The 16,731-nt window shown below is 46.9% G+C and overlaps 1 protein-coding gene across 1 annotated transcript in view; it reads right to left on the bottom strand.

Annotated features, from left to right (window-relative positions):
* The window catches only part of ROR2 (receptor tyrosine kinase like orphan receptor 2), a 227,147-nt gene extending 214,896 nt beyond the window's left edge, over positions 1-12,251 (bottom strand). The window contains exon 1 of the mRNA XM_057725268.1: positions 11,982-12,251. Coding sequence (XP_057581251.1) covers positions 11,982-12,069 — 88 coding nt within the window. The 5' untranslated portion in view covers positions 12,070-12,251. The remainder of the gene's footprint in view (positions 1-11,981) is intronic.
* Positions 12,252-16,731: the final 4,480 nt, after the last annotated feature.

Genomic DNA, 16,731 nt, shown 5'->3' with positions numbered 1-16,731 from the left:
CAGGAAGCCGGGAAAGTTGGGCAGGGCCTGGGTATCAAGTGACAATTGCCTGTGATAACAGTAGAGAGATGATGTGGAAAACAGTTCTTACCATTCACTGAGGTATTTACAAGGGAAAAATTAAAGCTGTCCAGGACCCATTAAGTGGGCCGAAATGAAATGAAATGAAGTGAAATGAAATGAACGTGGTAAGTGTTGAAGCTGGGTGAAAAATATATACAGGTTCCCTGTACTAGTCTAATTTTACATATGTTTGAAGTTTTCTGTAATAAAAGGCTAAGGAAAAACATGTTGAACTTCTGGAGATCCAGAAACTGGACTAAGACTTTCGTTCCCTGATGAAACGCTGTCTGGCCCGAAAGGCATGTGGAGCCTGCCCCACCCCATCCCTGGTTGAGGTCCCACACAATTTTCCATAAAGTTATAACCATTTGAGTCTTCCTCCTAAGAAAATATGCTCAACTCTACTGATTCCACTGGCTACAGTCACATATTTGATTCAATTAATATGATTTTAGTCCTTTACTTTGAAGTAATATCAAATTTACCCAAAAGCTGGAAGATTGATGCATGAAACTTCCCCAAGGTCATTACCCAGATTCACTAACTTTTCACATTTCACCCCACATACTTCATCATTCTCTCTCCATACTCACACTGTGTGTGTTTTCCTTTAATAAACTTATTTATTTACAGCTGCGTTGGGTCTTTATTGCTGCATGCGGGCTTTCTCTAGTTGTGACAAGCAGGGGCTACTCTTTGTTGCAATGCACGGGCTTGTCATTGTGGTGGCTTCTCTTGTTGCAGAGCACGGGCTCCAGGTGTGCGGACTTCAATAGTTGTGGCGCACGGTCTCAGCTGCTCCGCGGCATGTGGGACCAGACCAGGGATCGAACCCATGTCCCCTGCAGTGGTGGGTGGATTCTTAGCCACTGCGCCCCCAGGGAAGCCCCCCTCACACTGTGCTTTTGTTCTGAACTACCTGAGAGCAGGCTGCAGACATTATGCTCTTTATCAAGCAGCACTGAGCATATACTTCATACTTTCCAACACCGAAAGTGTGCTCTTACAGAAACTCTGTACAATCAACAAACTCAGGAAAGTGAACTTTGACGACATTTTTAAATAATTTACCCCCATATTCCAATTTCATCAAAGGTTCCAATGATGTACACATTTCATTCGAACCCAGTCGTGCCCAGAATCATACTCTGCGTTTACTTGTCTCCTCTTATTGTCTCCTTTAAGCTGGACCTCTTCCTTGGCTGTTTTTTTCCTTCACAACACTGAGGTTTTCCACTGCAGGTCAGTTGTTTAATAAAATGCCCCTCTGTCTGGCCTTGCTGAGTTTTGTCACCAGCAGACTCAGGTTCTGCAGCCCCAGCTGGGATGCAGGCTAATCAGTGTCCCTGTTGGAAGGACAATGTCCACCTGCCCAGAGTGGTGTTGTGAGCCCGGGTCACCTGGTTAGATGACATCTGCTTTCTCCAGTCTGTAGTCCCTAACTGTTCCCTTGCAAATAAGGGCTCTGTGGGGAAATACATCAAGCCATGGACATTCCCTACTCCCATTTAACTGCATTCAACATTCGCTGAAGACTCTCGCCCAAATCCATCTGCACAATTATTGATGCAAAACGTCATTTTTTTAAAGTCACCTCAGTTTTATTAGCTGGCATTTTACTGCATGGAAGTGCCCTCTGTTCACTCTCTCTTCTGTTCATTTATGTACTGTAGTGGCTTAAATTCATATCCATCCAGAACGTCAAATGTGACCCTATTTGATAATAGTTTTTGCAGAAGTAATGAGTTAAAGATCTCAAGATGAAATCATCGTGGATCTAAAGTGGGCCTAAATCCAATGACTGCAGTCCTTATAAGAAGAGGAAGGGACAAAGAGAGACAACTAGGGAAGAAGGGCATGTGAGGATGGAGTAGAGATTGGAGCAATGCAGCCACCAGCCAAGGAACAATGGGAGCCACCAGGAACTGAAAGAGGCAAAAAAGGATTCTCCCTCAGGGCCTCGGAGGAGGCATGGACTGCTGACACCTTGATTCTAGACTCGCAGGCTCCAAAACTGTGAGGAAATCAATTTTTGTTGTTTTAAGTCACCCAGTTTGTGGTACTTTGTTATAGCAGTCCTAGGAAAATAATGCATGTATTTAACTATATAGTTGTCCCGCAGTATTTGTGGGGGATTGTTCCAAGACCAACTCACTACCCTCCCCACCCCCTGCAGATACCAAAATCCAAGGATGCTCAAGTCCCTTATATAAAATGGCAACAGTGTTTTGCATATTACCTACGCACATCCTCCTGTATACTTTAAATCATCTCTAGATGACTTATAACACCTAAAACAATGCAAATGTTATGTAAATAGCTGTAAATACAGTGTAAATATTATGTAAATAGTTGCCAGTGTGAAACAAATTCAAATTCTGCCTTTTGGATCTTTCTGGAATTTTTTAAATATTTTTGATCCATGGTTGGTTGAATCCGAGATACAGAGGAGCAATTATACTTATTTACTTATCAATGTTGACATAGATTCCTATTTTGTCCCATGTATAATCCACACTGTCCTTATTTATATTATGTTTAACTTGTCCGAGATTTGACCACTGGGATGCCTCCAAGCTGGCACCTGTACATCTGATATGTTCCCATTATTTCTGATCACTTACTTTCTATCACAAGATTACGCTCCTGGCTCGCCTTGTATTTTCCCCTGTCCTGGCCCCATAATCAGTCATTTCTCCATGGTATTCTAAATGTTCCTAAATGTGTAACAGTATTTAGAAACCAATATCTGGGCCCCAAGAGTGCTAACTGCTAATGAGGTGCTAGAAATAACTGTTATGTATAGAAAAAAATCTATTTTGTGAATTGTGAGTTTATAATCTTCACATTATTTTATACATATATATAAATGTGTGTACATATAAGTTACACTAATCTCTTCAGGTTCCACTCCAACCCTCTGGGTTCTTCCTTGTCTTCCCTCATTCCTTTCTTGTATCTCCCTTCTTCCACAGTGGGAACCCTGACTCTAATGCTATCAACGCACCGATCCCACAGTTCACAAAAAACTTCAGAACTGTTACATCCACACTGCTATGAAAAACAAACCTACTAAAAGTACAAGATTTGTTTTCAGGTTTTGTTTTGCCTTGTTTTTCATCTAGACCGAAGACATACAGGTCAAAGTATTAGGTCCACATTCACTTGAACTAGGTTTCTTTTAAAGTTGGACATATTTGTTTGCATTCAATTTTCATTTCCTGCCATTTTCAGTGATTTAACTTTATTTTTTGAACATGTAGAACATTAACTTATTCCAAAGGTCAAAACTATACAAAAAATATATGAGAATGAACTAAGAATAGAAGGAAACTATCTTAACATAGTAAAGGTCATATATGACAAGCACACAGCTAACATACTCAATGGCAAAAAAAAAACTGAAAGCTTTTTCTCTAAGATCAGGAACAAGACAAGGATATCCACTTTCACCATTTCTATTAAACATAATATTGGAAGTCCTAGACAGAGCAAAAATTTAAAAAGAAATAAAGGCAGCCAAAAATGAAAGAAAGAAAGAAAAAGAAAGAAAGAAAGAAAGAAAGAAAGAAAGAAAGAAAGAAAGAAAGAAAGAAAGAGAGGAAGGAAGATAGATTATCTCTGTTCATAGATGGCATGATCTTACAAATCAATACACAAAAATTCTTATTTGAGCTCCTAAACAAATTAATCAAATTTGCAGGATACAAAATCAACAGGCAAAAATCAGCTGCAAGTCTATACACTGACAAAAATCAATCTGAAAAGTAAATTAAGAAAGCATTTCCATTCACAAAAGCATCAAAAAGAATAAAATACTAGAATAAAATACTAGGAATAAATTTAATCGAGTGAGTGAGACTTGTACACTGAAAACTACTAAACATTGTTGAAAGAAATTAAAGAGCATCTAAATAAATGGAAAGGCAGCTTGTGTTTGTGGACTAGATGACTTGTTAAGATGTTCCTACTATCTAAAGCAATGTACAGATTCAGTGCAATCTTTATCAACATCCTGGTGACACTTTTTGTGGAAACAGAAAACCCATCCTAAAATTCATATGGAATTTCAAGGGATTACAAATAGCCAAACCAATCTAGAAAAAGAAAACAAAGTCAAAGCACTCATACTTCCTGATCTCAAAACATACTACAAAGCTGCAATAATCAAAGCACTGGCATCCAATGGAATAGACTAGAGAGCCCAGAAATAAACTCCACATATGTAGCAAATGACAAGGACACCAAGACTATTCAATGAATAAAGAACAGTCTTTTCAACAAAGGGTGCAAAAAAACTGTATGTCCACATTCGAAAAAAATGCAGCTGAACCCTTACCTTACACCATCTACAAAAATTAACTCAAAATGGATCAAAGACCTAAACAAAAGCTAAAACTATCAACTTTTAGGAAAAAAGCATACTGGAAAAGCTTCATGACATTGGACTTAACAATTTCTTGGATATGACACCAAAAGCACAGGTAAAACAAAACAAAACAAAATAAACTGATTCATTAAAATTAAAAACTTTTGTGCATCAAAGAATATTATCAATAGAGTGCAAAGGCAACCACAGAATGAGAGAAAATATGTGCAAATCATATATCTGATTAGGAGTTAATATCTAGAATGTATGGAACAGCTACAACTCAACCAAGACAACCCAAACAACCTGATTAAAAAATGGGCAAAGGATCTGAACAGAAATATCTTCAAAGAAGATATATAAATGGCCATGAACTATATACAAATGACATGAAAATATGCTCAATACCACTAATCATCAGACAAATGCAAATCAAAATTACAATGAGATACTACTTCACACTCATTATGGTGGCCATTATCAATAAAACAGAAAATAACTTACGTTGACAGTATGGTGGTTACTCAAAAAATTAAACATAGAATGACCAAATGATCCAGCAAGTCAACTTCTGGGTATACATCCCAAAGACCTGAAAGCAGGAACTTTAATAGACATTTGTACACCCATGCTCATGACAGCACTATTCACAAGAGCCAAAAGGTGGAAACAACTCCAATGTCCGCCAACAGTTGGAAAAAATGGAGAAACAAAATGTGGTATACGTATAGTGTGTGTGTGTGTGTGTGTGTGTGTGTGTGTGTGTGTGTGTGTATGTGTATAATGGAATATTATTCAGCCTTAAAAAAAAAAAGTACTGACAAGTTACCAATATGGATGAACCTTGAAAAGACTACGTTAAGTGGACGAAGCCAGTTACAAAAGGACAAATACCATATAATTCCATTTATTCGAGATTCCTACAGTAGTCAAATTCATGGAGACAAAAAGTGGAATGGTGACTACCAGGGCTGGAAGAGGGAATGGGGAGTTGCTGTTTAACCAGGGCAGAGTTTCTTTCTGGGGGATGGGAACAGCTCTGGAGATGGATGGTGATGACGGTGGTATAACAATGTGAAGACACTTAGTGCTAGTGAATTATACACTTCAAGATGGTTGAAAAGGTCTATTTTATGCATATTTTACCTTAATTTTAAAAAGATCTGATGTAACCAATGTCACTTTCTAAGGTTTCTCCTTTCTGTGTTTCTTTTTGCAAACTAAGCAGATGCACAACCAGCCAGTCCCTCCACGCCCGCCCTCCCTCCAACCTCTCTTGTTCACTTAAGCAAGAGCTCCCCCTCCCCCCCAACCCCACCACCCCCGCCTGTAGACTTTCAGCTGCTCTAAAAACGTATCCAATGTTATACAAGGACTATGATGACCTCGGGATTACTTCGCCGTCAGGAGGAAAATTCCCAATTTCCAAATGTTATTTCCAAATGTTCTATAAGAGTTGGAAACATAAAATAACATCCTACAAGAGCACAGCAAGGTGGACACTTAACCAAATGTGACCCAGCAGTTTGTGCCAGAAAGCATTCTCGGTCTGTAGCCCCACACTCCCTTCCTACACCCCGCTTACCGTTCATTTGGGGGCTGCTCCCTATTTTAGATGGATCTCTTCTGTTCTCACTCAATCCCTCAGCGTCCCCCAGCTCCTACTCATTCTCCTTCCCAACGCGCATAGGCTGCCAGGAGCCAAAAGGTGGTATGCGTCAATCCTCCAGACCCCTAAGGAATGACTGGACTTTTCCCTCTGCCTCCCAGGATGCTCCTCTAGCAGGACCTTTTCTGGGAATTCCCCCAACAAATCCAAGACCAAGCCCCTTGATTCTTCCAGCACCTCCTTTCTTGGGTGCAAGCACTAACCCCTTAGCCTCCCCATCACCACCCCCCGCTGCTGCCAAATTATCCTCCAAAAAGGTGACTGCAGCTCCGCATCCCCTGCCCTGCCGTGCTTTCCGCCTCACATCCTGCATTTGCCTGGGAGCTAAGATCTTCACACTCGACTCCACAGGATTTCCCTTTCTCTGAGGATGGTGCTTTGGCTGCTCTAGATACCTACTGCCTCTTCCCACATCCGCCTTCTCCCTCAGCCCCTTCCCCTCTGCAAACACATTCCACAAACACGTTCCACGGCGTCCCACGTGGCGGTGACTGGAGGTAAACGAGAAGATCTCGCGAGGGTTGGCCGCTATCAGGCGTTATCACAGGTCTACTTACTCGCTCCGGGAAGCCTTTGGCAAATCTTAGCTGATGCACGCAAGACTCCGTGCAGACTGGACGGTGAATTCGTCCATGAGCATGTCCCCAGATGTCATCTCCCCACTCCCTCTGCCTCCCCCACTGTGATTTCGTCCCCCACGGGGGAAGCTGCTTTTGCACGCCCCCAAGGTGCCTGGCATAGCGCAGGGGACCCAACGGGTAAGCGGGCAGGTTTCCCTCCACCTTTCTTTTGCTGGGATTCCTTGAATCTGCACTGTAAACCTTTTTCTTGTGACCTCTGTTTCCTTTCACCACTTGAAGATCTCCCATTACGTCAGAAGGCTTAATTCGAGTAAACAGTCGTCACTGCCGCCATTTCACGTGCTTCTTTAATGGCACTGAAGCCATGGTGTGTCCCCTCCCAAACACACGCGCGCACATACGTGTGTGCACACACGTGTTCGCATCATCTTGTCTAGCCCCTCGCATGCGAATTCTTTAAAACTAACATTTCCCCCATATCAGCACAGTGTGGTATGCAAGCACATGTTTTGCTGCCTTGTTCCTCACACCTCTGCTAAGCCCCTCCTGGGGCAGGGCTCTCTGGTTCCACGCACTGGAGTCAATCCAGTTCATTTTTGCCTTCAAATCTCCCACAGTCAACAAACAGAACTCTAAACAAACAAGGTGAAGCCCCTCCTTGGTTCTGGACTCCACAAGACGTTCCTGAAAGCAACAGTGACCAACACACAGAGCTCGGACAAACAGGAGTCGTGGCCGACAGCTTCCTGCAATGCTGGAAGTGTCCTCTATGTACCTGGGCCATTCGAGTCACCAGCCACATGCGGCCACTGAAATGCAGCTCGTGGTGGAAGAAGTGAATCTTTCATTTGTTCAGTTTAATTAATTTTAATCTAAATAGCTACATGTGCCTAGTGGCTACTATACTACACAGCACAAGTCTACAATGAGGATTTCTGTCATTGAAGTGCACCCTGGGTTAACTAGCCCTCCAGGAGGGCACTGGGGTGTGGAAACTATTAGGCTGGGAGCATTTCCGACGTGGGGGAACCCTCCCCCACTCCAGGAGGATTTGAAGAAGCAGCCACATTCTCCCCAGATAACATCTCGAAAGTGACAGAGTGCTTACTGAAGCTCATTCCAATGACAAAGACACACACACCACATCCCACTGGAACTGAAAACTTTCCAGAGGACAAGCCACTTAGTCTAATTAGGCTAAATTTTTCTGTAATTATTTCCTTCCCTTTGCCTTTTGATTTTTTGGTTCTTTCAGAGATATAACTTGGGGGGAAAAAAAAAAAACAGAAATCCCCAAAATGGTACAAACCACACTAACACAATTCCTTGTTTTTGAAAAGCCTTCCCAACAGTGTTCAACAATTCCTTGGCCACTCTGTTAATATGATTTTAAACAGATCACGCCCCAGACATATTTTATGACAACAGCACATGCAAGCAGAGCTGTCCCGCCCTTATTTCCAACTTGGCAAGCTCCTCGGCAAAATCAAATAAATATATACTAGAAGAAGGAGGCTGGTACAAAGCCCAGCCAGTTACAGCCATAATTAGTAGGCCAGAGCTACTTTTGTTGCTTAGATTTTTACTTCAAAACTCAAGAAGCCCGCACTCCCCACCGAACTACTAGTATTTCTGTTACAGTGATGCAGTCCAACAATACAAAACCAAAGAACCCAAAGAGTCACTGAGAAGCGATGTTTTCAAAACCAGTCCTTTCAGCCCAATTGTCCTTTTATGAAATGGCCAAGTAAAATCCAGATTTAACCAGTAACACCTCCTCTGCAAAGCAAAGCTCCTTGGTTACTTTGCTTCGACACCTTCCACACGTGGTATTCATGGAGCCCACCTGGCAGTCACCACAGGGTCCCCAAAGAAGGAAATATCTTAATGACAACTTTCTTTACCATGAACAGAACCATGTCACAGCCCATAAGGAGCTCCCCGTGGGGCACAGCAGGGTAAACCCAAAGCTTCCCAGCCCAGCCCTTCTTCAGGTGGTAACCGCAGGATGCCATCGGTCCCCCTCCAGGTTCCCAGGGAATGGTCCAGATAAACACCAAAAGGCCCCTGACATCAATAAACATTTTAGTTAAACCTTGGATGCGGATAACACTTAGTAGCCCACTTTCTTTTCCCTGACTACAACTCAGAATTGTATGATTACACCTCTCCCTGGGAAAAACAGTTACAGAATACACAAATTTCCTATACTTAATCAGGCTGGCCAGAGTTCTGCAGATTAGGGAGGGCAAGCCTTTCACACCCAGTTCCCATTTCAATGATAATTATAACTTTCCACATCCTGGCCTCCTGTGGAATGCATTTTAAAGGAGTGCCACTTCTCCAGCTGAAATCTTGCTTTAAAAATCCCCCTTTAGGGGATTAATCTTCCGTACCTGTCAGACGGGCTATTCCCCTACTCCTGCATTTCTATTCCATTGATCTTAGAGAAAGATTCCAAAGGATAGGCTTTAAACCCAAACTCTGCCAGGCTTAAATGTCTCAGAGGTTAAACCAAGGCTAAAGAGACAAAACATTCACAGGGAACAAGTAATTTACTACAAATCACACCATAACAGCGAGTGTTATACAAACAATAATTACAGCTGTATTTTGCCCAAACAACAGAAAAACGGTTTAACAATAAAAATAGAAATGTTATTTCACATTGCCTCATAAAACTGCATATCACTCTCATCGAGAACCACTCCTGGTAAATGCACCTTTTTAAACCCATGTTGCTTTTCTGCTTGCAAAATATTAAGCAGATGTCTTGTAAGTTTTCTATGACTTGCTTTACTAATCAAGAGTTCAGCCTCACTGACTGGAGCCCCTAGATCACCTATCGCCATTTTTATAAACAGTTTAGTATAGCAGCTCACCCTGAATGTCACACAGGGTCAGTGGTGGTTCTTGTCTCCAGATGGCATTTTTATCAAGTAGACGTGAGGGTTAAACTTGCTCCCGCTATTAAATGCTGAAAACTTTCAAATGTGTGCTTCTTCTTTGCTTGGTACACAGCCATAATAAGAAAAACATGTTGCCTTACTATATAGTATATAAAAACTTTTCTTTTTCCACAAAGTCTTCTTATTTGAGATGTTTTCATTTACTTACTTCCAAATGGATCACTATCATTATTTATTACCACCACCACTCCAGGGATCTGGGCCAGAAGCAAACACTGCACTGTCAAAATCGGGGTGGAGGGACCCCAAAACTCCCAGCCTATCCTACCCAGGTGGGGCACATGGTTCCAAATCAGGTATTTGTCTCCTTAAGGAACAGAGCCTTCTATAAAAATATAGAACTTATACATCTTTTTAGAATAAACTTTCCATGTCTTTACAGAATAACTTAATGTTTTGTGTATAAAATACACTCAAATTACAGGGATTCCTCTTTACAGCAGAAAAGATGCCAAACACTCGAATCTCCTGTAATCATAAAATTGTATTCATATTTTGAGTATGGTCATATTCTTTGAATTTCCAGCTAACCTAGCACTCCAGAGGGAAGAGAATTTATAAACAGCTTCCCTACTCCCTCCCCTATAGAGAATACTATTATTTCACTGGGAAAAGAAAATTACCTCCACGCAGGGTTCAAAAATTAATGAAAATGATACTGGATTGCTTTGTTCCTCAGAGATTTCTTAAACTCGACTAGAAACCACGGCAATGTTTAAACTACTCTGTCCAAAATGTGAGCAACTTTCCAGTCTAGTTGCAACCTTTATTTAAGCAACAGACACATCACCTTTCTCAAGTCACCCATCTCCAACTCTTCCCTGGCAAATGCAACTAAAACCGCACCCCCACCCCACCCCCTGCCACAGGTTTGCGAGGTAGGGTTTTGCAGGGCAATTAACCCCCGAGCGGCCACCACGCAAACGCTGTGCAACCGCATGCCGAGTCTCCGGCTTAAACCCTCTCTTCCCCCTTCCACAGCACAGCAAATGCACCCCCTGACTGGAAAGGGAAGAGGGATTCTAGCGGGGTGTCGGGTGCAGAAATCCACAGGGATGTTGTTAAAACCCCACAGGCTGACTTAGAAGGTCTGGTTTACTTACCATTGCACCGTGCACCCTGAGCGGCTTATGCTTTAAGGGACAGCGACATAAATGCAAACCCTTTTCCCAAATCAAGTAACCAGGGATGTGTGACGTAATCGGCTCCTGCTTAAACTCAAACGCCCCCCCAGGAAAGGTTGCCCAGCATCCCCGAATCGGAGGACGGGTCCCTGGGGCGCGCAGTTGGCAGCAGAGTACGAGAAGAGCTGAGCCCCCTTCTTGCGCCTGTAGCCTACTTCTCATCTTTCTGCAGAAATGGGGGAGGCGGGGGAATGCATGGCGTGGAGAAACTGAGACCCACTTACGTGTAAGGCGCGGCTCACGCATTTCTGGGACGTGAGGCGAACCCCCTCAAGCCTCCAAACCTGGAGGCCCCCTCGCCCTCCCCCGCCGCCGCAGGGTGAGGGAATCTGGAGGCGGGCGCAGGCCAGGGGTGCCCCCGGAGATCCGGACGGCGTGGCCCCCTAGGCTGGTCCCCCAAGCTCCCCCCGAACCTGGCAGCAGCTCTTGCGCGCCCCGGGGTCCACGCAGCCCAACAGAGCGCGACCCTCGAGGAAAACGCCATCCGGGAGCCGGGCCCGCCCCTCCGGAGGAGGCCAGGTCCCCAGCAGCCGAAAGGGCTCCCGGGGACCCCCGACCCCAGGCACAGGAAACGACGCTCCGGCCACCTCCCGGAGGTGGGGGAGGGGCTAACAAAAGGGAAGCCAATTCCCCTTTCAACCAAGCGGCGGGGTTCGGGAGCCCCCTCCCCTGAGCCTCGTCCCACCGCGGCGCCCACCCTGGGGCGATCTCGGCGCAGACGGGGGTGCCGCGGGCCAGGAGCCCTGGAAGATAACCTCAGGAAGCAGGGCCGAGTCAAGGTCCCGAGGACCTGGGACACCTCTGCGGATCCGGGGCCCCACCGCATTCACACTCACGACCCTCAGAAACCCCCGGCGAGGGTCTCCCCGCGGGCGCCGGCGCCACCCGCCCCGGCCTCTGGAAACACTTAGCCGTCCCCAGAGCGCGCCTTATTGAAAGCAGCCCCGGGCGGCGGGGCGCGGACAGGGAAGCGGGACCGAGGCGGGCGCGGAGGGGCCTCGCCAGGCGCCCCCCGCCCGGGAGCACCGGCGCCGGCGAGGCGGCCCGGGCAGAATCGCCAAGGCAGGGACGCACGCGCGAGCCGCGAGCCCCCCGCGCGCGCACGCAGGAGGAGCGCCCCGGCGGGCGGGGGCCGGCGGCTCCTACCTGAGGTCCCGGACACGCAGAGCAGGAGAGCGGCGGCCGCCCAGACGGCTGGGACGCACAGCAACGGCAGCGCCAAGCCCCGGGCCATGCCGCGGGCCGTGGGGGCCGTGGGGGCCGGGGCGCGGGCACCGGCGCGGCGCGGGGTCCAGGCGCCACCACTCCTGTCGGCCGCGCGTCCGCTGCCCTTTCTCGCGGGCACTCGGCGAGCTGGTCCCTTTCGAGGAACTCGCGGTCCGCCTCCTCTCCCGGCCGGGATGCGCCGCTCGGCTCCGGCCGCCGGGACGAGCGCAGGGGGCGGACCGCGGGCGAGCAGGGAGGCAGGGTCCCAGGCTCGCCCGCCCCGATGGGCAGAGCGAGGCCGGCGCCGGCGCCCCCTGCCGGAGGGACGCGCCTGCGGCGGGCGGGGCGCGCGGGCGGCTGGGGGCCGGGACCGGGGGCCGCCGCTCCGTTCCCTGACGTGCCTCCCGCGCCCGGCCTCGGGCCTGCTCCTCTGGACGCTTGGCCGCAACGCTGGAGCCTTGGGGCCGTCCAGCCCGACCTCGCGGGGGCTGCCCTCGCCGCAGAGGCGCCCCGGGCAGCAGCGGGCACCCACCTTTAGGGGGCGGGAGCCCCGGGGGCCTGGTCATAAATCTGGAACCCAGGACGGCTCAGCGCCCCACCAGCCTCCACCGGGGCAAATCAGAGAGCCACCCAGTCCCAGAAACCGGAGCAAGAGAAGCAAAACGTTCAAGGCAAGAAACTGGCCGCGTCCCCGCCGGCGCCCTCCCGGGCCCTGCTCGCCACGCTGCGGCCGACGGGGACAACTTCGTCCCTCCAAAATGCTCAGAAACAGCTAGGCGCGGAGCTGCGTGGAGGGAGCCCCGGGAGCGCGATGCTATCTGAAGCCACCGCGGCTTTGGGTTTACTGTTAAAAGCAAATTGTGTAATTTTACCCATTAAAGGCAGAACACTATTTGTTCTCTACAGAGCCCCAGAACATGCAGAAGTAATTTGCTTCACTTGTAAAAGACATTTTGAACGCAATTCAAATAGCATATTTTCTTGCTTATGCTTGGTTTTGCCGAACACATGCAAAGGTCTGGAATGGGAAGGCCTGACCCTCCTCCTGTTTGTAACTTAGGAATTTTCTTTGTTTTTGCTCTCTTGGAGAAAGGATTCGGAACCTCCAGGGGCTCAGTTGTTTGTTTTGTGAGATTTATCTTCTACCGGATTATCCGACAGGTTGGTTGGCGCTTTTGCTCAAACACCATTTCCTGCTAGTCGGCGTGAATTCGGGAGAGACCTGGCCTTGGGTGCCAGGCCCCGAGACCCAGGAAATAAAAGTCCTATTGCTGTGGTCTGCTGACAACGTGACTGAGCCAGCCCCGCCCGATACCCCCGTTCCAATTATTTAGGCCTCTCTGTCTCTGCCGAATCTGTTTGGGGGAACGTCGCACACAGTTCTCATTCCTAAAGCAGACGAAGGGCTGGACTGGCACTGGCCAGGGGCGGCCGAGGATCTAGGGCAGAATGGAAGAAGATGGGAAAATCATTATCTAACTGCAGCGGCCCCGGACGTAGCTGCTCCTCTGTCCACCAGTGGTGCGGGTCTGAACCCTGGGCCGCTCTCCCCTGTGTTGTGTGACGACTGCCAGGTGTTTATCTTGAGGTTTTTCCTCCCTTCTCTTCCCCTGGGGGCCCTCAAGGATGCTTTAAGAGTAAATAAGCCTTAAGAGTTGGTCTTGAAGCACTAGTTCCAGACTTCTGCATTCTGGTTTTGATGAAAAATAGACGAGGGGAGCAGAGAAAGGTCCTATGAGCCTTGCCCTCAAAAACCTGTTCATCCGCGAAACTTTGTCCTTTCCGTGGACCTGCACCCGTTTTGCTTTCCACTGCATATGCTTGAGGTTGTCCTTCCAGAACCATTCAGTTAGCAGCTATGCCACTTGTTCTCAGTGTGAACTTTGGGGAAAAGACCTAATCATGCTTCGGCCCCTCATCTGTATTCAATTTTCACTTGACTGGGTTCCCCACAAACCTGACCCAAGAGTTTAAACAGCAACATGGATTTTTGCTGACAGTTTCTTGGGTGGGGTCAGAAAGGGGGGTTATATCACGCATGATTTCTTAAAGCTTTGTAAGAATTATCTTTTCCCAAAGTATCCCTACCTATAACTCTGGCTTGCTCTCCCCCACCTCCCCCTTCCTCCCTCCTTTCTCTTCTTTCTACAGGTTCAGATCTGAGGGATAAATGCAATACGTTTACACCTGTGAATGGGAAGTATCAAAACAGGCATTTTTGAAGTAGTTAGCAGAAAGTGGCTTAGATCCCAAGCCAGATTGGACCTACTTATTCCCTCCCACCTGTGTTAGTTATCAGTTGCTGCGTAACAAGTCACCCCCAAACCTAACAGCTTAAAACAGTAAACATTTATTATTTCGCATAGTTTCTGTGGGTCAAGAATTCAGGAGAGGGACTTGCCTGGTGGCCCAGTGGTTAAGAATCCACCTGCCAGTGCAGGGGGACACAGGTTCAATCCCTGGTCTGGAAAGATCCCACATGCTGCAGAGCAACTAAGCCCATGCACCACAACTACTGAGCCTATACTGTAGAGCCCATGAGCCACAACTACTGAGCCCGAGTGTCACAACTACTGAAGTCTGTGTTCCTAGAGCCCGTGCGCCACAAGATAAGCCACCACAATGAGAAGCCCACGCACCACAAGGAAGAGTAGCCCCTGCTTGCCGCAACTAGAGAAAGCCCTGTGCACAGCAACGAAGACCCAATGCAGCCAATAAATTAATTAATTAATTTTTAAAAGCAATAATAATTCAGGAGAGGCTTAGCTAGGCCTGGCTCAGGGTCTGCAATGAGGCTGCAGTCAGATGTCACTCAGGGCTGCATCATCTGAAGGCATCTCCAGGGCAGGAAGGTCTTCACGAGGTGGCTTGCTCACACGCCTGGCAAGTTAGTGCAGGGTGTGGGCAGGAGGCCTCTGTTCCTCTCCACACAGACCTCTCCACAGGGCTCCTTGAGCATCCTCGCAACATGGTGCCTGACTTCCCCCAGAGTGAGAGCCAGGTGGCAGCTGCAGAGTCTTTTATAACTCAGCCTTGGAAGTCACATGCAGTTATTTCCACAGTATCTTGTTGGTTTGGCAGACCAGACCTCTTTATTGTAGGAGGAAACTGTATGGAGACATGCATACCTGCACACTGATGACTGCATCACGTACATTAAACACAGCCATGCTGTCCCCAGGACAGACAGTAGGCAAGAAGGAGAGGAAATGATGGTGGTGCAAGTCAACAAGAATAACAAGAAAAAGCCTTTGAAGATCGTGAGTGAGGAGCATGGAAATACCTGGGGGAAAGCATTCCAGGTGCAAAAATTGGCCATTGAAGGCTTCGAGACCAAGGGGTCCTGGGGTATCTGAAGAACAGTCTATTGACCATTTGTATACCTTCTTTTGCAAAATGTGTGTTTAAATCTTTTGCTCACCTTTTAACTTCTTAGTTTTGAGTTTTAAGTGTTTCTTATATGTCCTGGATATAAGCCCATTTCAGGCAGATAAAGATTTGGACACAGATAATATTTTCTCCCAGCCTCTGGTGTGTCTAATGATTTTTACAATGTCTTTTCATAAGCAGCAGTTTCTCATTTTGATGAAATTAAGTTTATCAACTTTTTTCTTTTATGGGTAGTGCTTTTTGAGTCTCAATAAATGCTATCTCCAACCAGAAAAATCAGTGAGAATCTGGAGTGTTTGAGCATACCAAACTTTACTGCCCTGATGTGGAAAGTCGGTAACTAGAGTTCACAGCCTTCCGCACACTGGGTTTTTGTGGGGAGTGCATGCAAAGTAGTGCAGTGAGATTGTCACTTGTCCATTTTTTTTTCAGTTGGGAAATCCTCAACTGAATTGTACCCTCTCTGCCAGCAGCAAATGATACAAAAATTAAGTACCAAACAAGATAAATAACAAAACTCGTCAAGCAAGATAGCTCCATTTCTTCACTCCACACTGAGTCCACACAAACATCTCAGCCACGGGCAGGTGGGACCCTCAGACTATGAAACCCAATGGACATCTTTGTTTCTCTTTCACTCAGCCTCTCTGCAGCACTCTATCCTGGACCACTCCTTCCTGAAAACACATTTCCCCTTGGCTTTATGACACCACGTTCTCCTGGTTTCACTGCTACTTCTTTAGGCGTTCTTCCTGTTCTCCTTTGCTGCCTAACCTCTCCATTTGGCAGATATGCCGAACATGGTCCAAGGCCATCCTTTCTTCTCACTCTACTCTCTCAAATGAGAAATCTCTTCCAAGTTCATGGCTTCAGCTGCCACCTATATGCCTGTCAACTCCTAAACATACACATCCATCCTGAACTATTCCCCTGACCTCCAGACTTACATTTGCAACTGTCTCCTTGGTATTTCCACTTAGCTCTCCCAGTGGTGCCTCGAACTCGTTATCCACACTTGAACTTGTGATCTATATCCCCTCAACCCTGAACCCTGTCTCAAATCTAGGCTTTTTCCTAAATTCCTTCCTTCACCCAATGGTATCCATGTTTCTCTACAAGACAGAAACCTAGGTCCTGTCCTTGACACCTCCCTAGAGGTGTCTATCCACCCTATTGCCACATCCTATTGGTTTTAGCTTCCGGATGCCTTCTGTCTCCTGTCCTCCATCCTCATTGCCATCACCCTAACTCAAGATAATATCACCTTTGCCTAGAAAAGAGCCTCCGTACCAGTCTCCCT

Source organism: Hippopotamus amphibius, chromosome 2 (assembly GCF_030028045.1).
Source record: "Hippopotamus amphibius kiboko isolate mHipAmp2 chromosome 2, mHipAmp2.hap2, whole genome shotgun sequence".
Taxonomy (NCBI): Eukaryota; Metazoa; Chordata; class Mammalia; order Artiodactyla; family Hippopotamidae; genus Hippopotamus; species Hippopotamus amphibius.
The sequence above is the reverse complement of the archived record's forward strand: the minus strand, read 5'-3'. Positions and strand labels throughout refer to the sequence as shown.